This window comes from Branchiostoma belcheri, unplaced genomic scaffold, assembly GCF_001625305.1.
Source record: "Branchiostoma belcheri isolate BF01 breed outbred unplaced genomic scaffold, Haploidv18h27 scaffold207, whole genome shotgun sequence".
Taxonomy (NCBI): domain Eukaryota; kingdom Metazoa; phylum Chordata; class Leptocardii; order Amphioxiformes; family Branchiostomatidae; genus Branchiostoma; species Branchiostoma belcheri.
In genome coordinates this window covers 342,284-344,208 of record NW_017803569.1, presented here as the reverse complement: position 1 = coordinate 344,208, position 1,925 = coordinate 342,284, and the positions used below count along the sequence as shown (strand labels likewise).

The following is a 1,925-nucleotide window of genomic DNA, read 5'->3' as shown; positions in this document are numbered from 1 at the left end:
TCTATCCCCATCCCTGTATTCAGAGAATGCATATGCTATTTTGTATCTTATCATCTACATCCCATTATTACTACATGTATCAGGTTGCCATTATTATTCAATCATTCATTCGTTCGCTCATTCATTCATCCTTCCTTCACTCGCCATTATCTCATTCATTCATCTATCCATTCATTCGTTCATTCATTCTTCATTCACTCACAGCCACTCATTCATCCACTCACTCACTCACTCACATACAGTCCACTCATCCATTCATTATTCCTTCCTTCCTTCATTCATTCACTCACTCAGTCATTCACAGCCATCCCCTTCCACATCAAATATCAGATTACAGTTCAAGTCCTGGGAAGTTTAGAGTCCCTCGGCTTCCCTCCTGGCCGCCACGATCATCTGAAGGAGGTTTCTAGCCCTGATGCTCCCGTCCCAGATTAACTGGACCTGGTTCGTGCCTAGAACCGGCAGCAGGATGGGTCGGACCTGAGCAAGGGCTGGGAAGATGGGGACAGTGGGGCGGGGCGTATCTTGATCAGCCTGGCGGACAGACGTCTGAGCGGCGTCAGGGGCATGGCGTGCAGTGGCCTGCTTCTGGTGGGTAGACTTCGGCTGAGCGACCTCAGGAGCGGGGCTTGCAGCGGCTTGTTTCTGGTGAGAGGTACTGACTTTTACCTGACCGGCTTGGTCAGTGGGAGCCTGCTCTCCGCCCTTGGTGGTGTCTGCCTTCGCTGCGGTCTCCTTCTTGGGTTGGGGTTTCTTCGGGGACTGCAGCAAGAAGCCGGCTTTCATTCCGCCGAATGTCCCCTTCGGTTTGCCGGTGGCTGTACCGGGAGCCCGCACAGTGGTGCTGGGTTCGACGGGCTTTGCAGGCTTCGTATCCGGCGCATGGTCGGTAGCTATAGGCCCGTTCAAGTCACCGCGCTGTGTTTTTTTCTTCACAGCCTCCTGTAGATTGACTCTTGGTGGCTCTTCAAACAGAGGAATCTGCACGTCACATCTCTCGACTCCGATGGCGGCGTTCAACGCTGTGAGGAAAACAGAAATTCGATCAGAAACGGTCACAGATCGATTCGGCAGAACGTCGCCGAACCTTGTTCTGTTGTTCGAACGCGGCGGACAGAAACTGCTCTAAAGTGGCGTGAAAACTTGCTCTTACCTTTCTTGATGGATCCCAAAATCCTGGTGGCGAGGCCGAACAGGTAAAGCGTGGATATAATCACGAAGCTGATCATGATTTTGTCATTAGTAACTCTGGAAAAAACACCTCATACAGAACGGTCGAAATAGACGTCTGAATAGCTGAGGAAATTTCCAGAACTGCAAGTACAATGGAATTATGACGTCACAAAAGAAGTACCCAAGGACGCAATGTGACTGGTGACGTTTAAATGAAATGTCATAAAAATGACGTCACGGGACGTAATAAAAGTGTCTATGGCGTAATATGACGCTGTTAATTATTACATTAATTATTACAAGCCCTCATTTGCATAATTTGCATTTAATCATGTACAACTGTCTCTCAGGTACCTACACGCCAAAAAATGATGAAAATACGTTGTTCCAATCTGGACTTATTGGCTTTGAAAGTTTTTTACCGGAAACTAACCTGCAGTTCCAGAACAAGCTGCTAGGGGGACTAAACTTACGCCACTTATTCCTGACAGAATAAGCTATCTGTCACCAAAGAGTCAAGACCATAGCTTGTTCAGGACAAAAGATACAAAAACCGGAAGTTCTGCTGCAGTACCAAGGTCATCACCAGGAGGCCTATACTTGACCTTAATTGACCTTTGTCTTTCCAAGACTTACCATCATACCAAATATCATCACAATCCATAAAGGCGTTCTGAAGTTATGCTGACTACAAAGTTGCGGAGACACACACAGACACACACACAGACAGACAGACAAACACACACACACAC

The 1,925-nt window shown here is 47.6% G+C and overlaps 1 protein-coding gene across 1 annotated transcript; it reads right to left on the bottom strand.

Moving 5' to 3' along the window:
• Positions 1–233: 233 nt before the first annotated feature.
• On the bottom strand, positions 234–1,300 carry LOC109469544. Its single transcript, XM_019768077.1, has 2 exons — positions 1,154–1,300; positions 234–1,022 (listed from the first exon to the last, which is right to left on the bottom strand). Exons 1-2 carry the CDS (start codon positions 1,227–1,229, stop codon positions 355–357), a joined length of 744 nt encoding a protein of 247 aa, XP_019623636.1. The 5' UTR covers positions 1,230–1,300; the 3' UTR covers positions 234–354.
• Positions 1,301–1,925: the final 625 nt, after the last annotated feature.

Bases quoted from the DNA above. Each gene is read 5' to 3' on its own strand.
- LOC109469544 (XM_019768077.1), bottom strand. From the start codon at position 1,229: ATGATCAGCTTCGTGATTATATCCACGCTTTACCTGTTCGGCCTCGCC. The intron at 1,023-1,153 runs GTAAGAGCAAGT...TTTTCCTCACAG, and splicing joins TTTGGGATCCATCAAGAAAG to CGTTGAACGCCGCCATCGGA.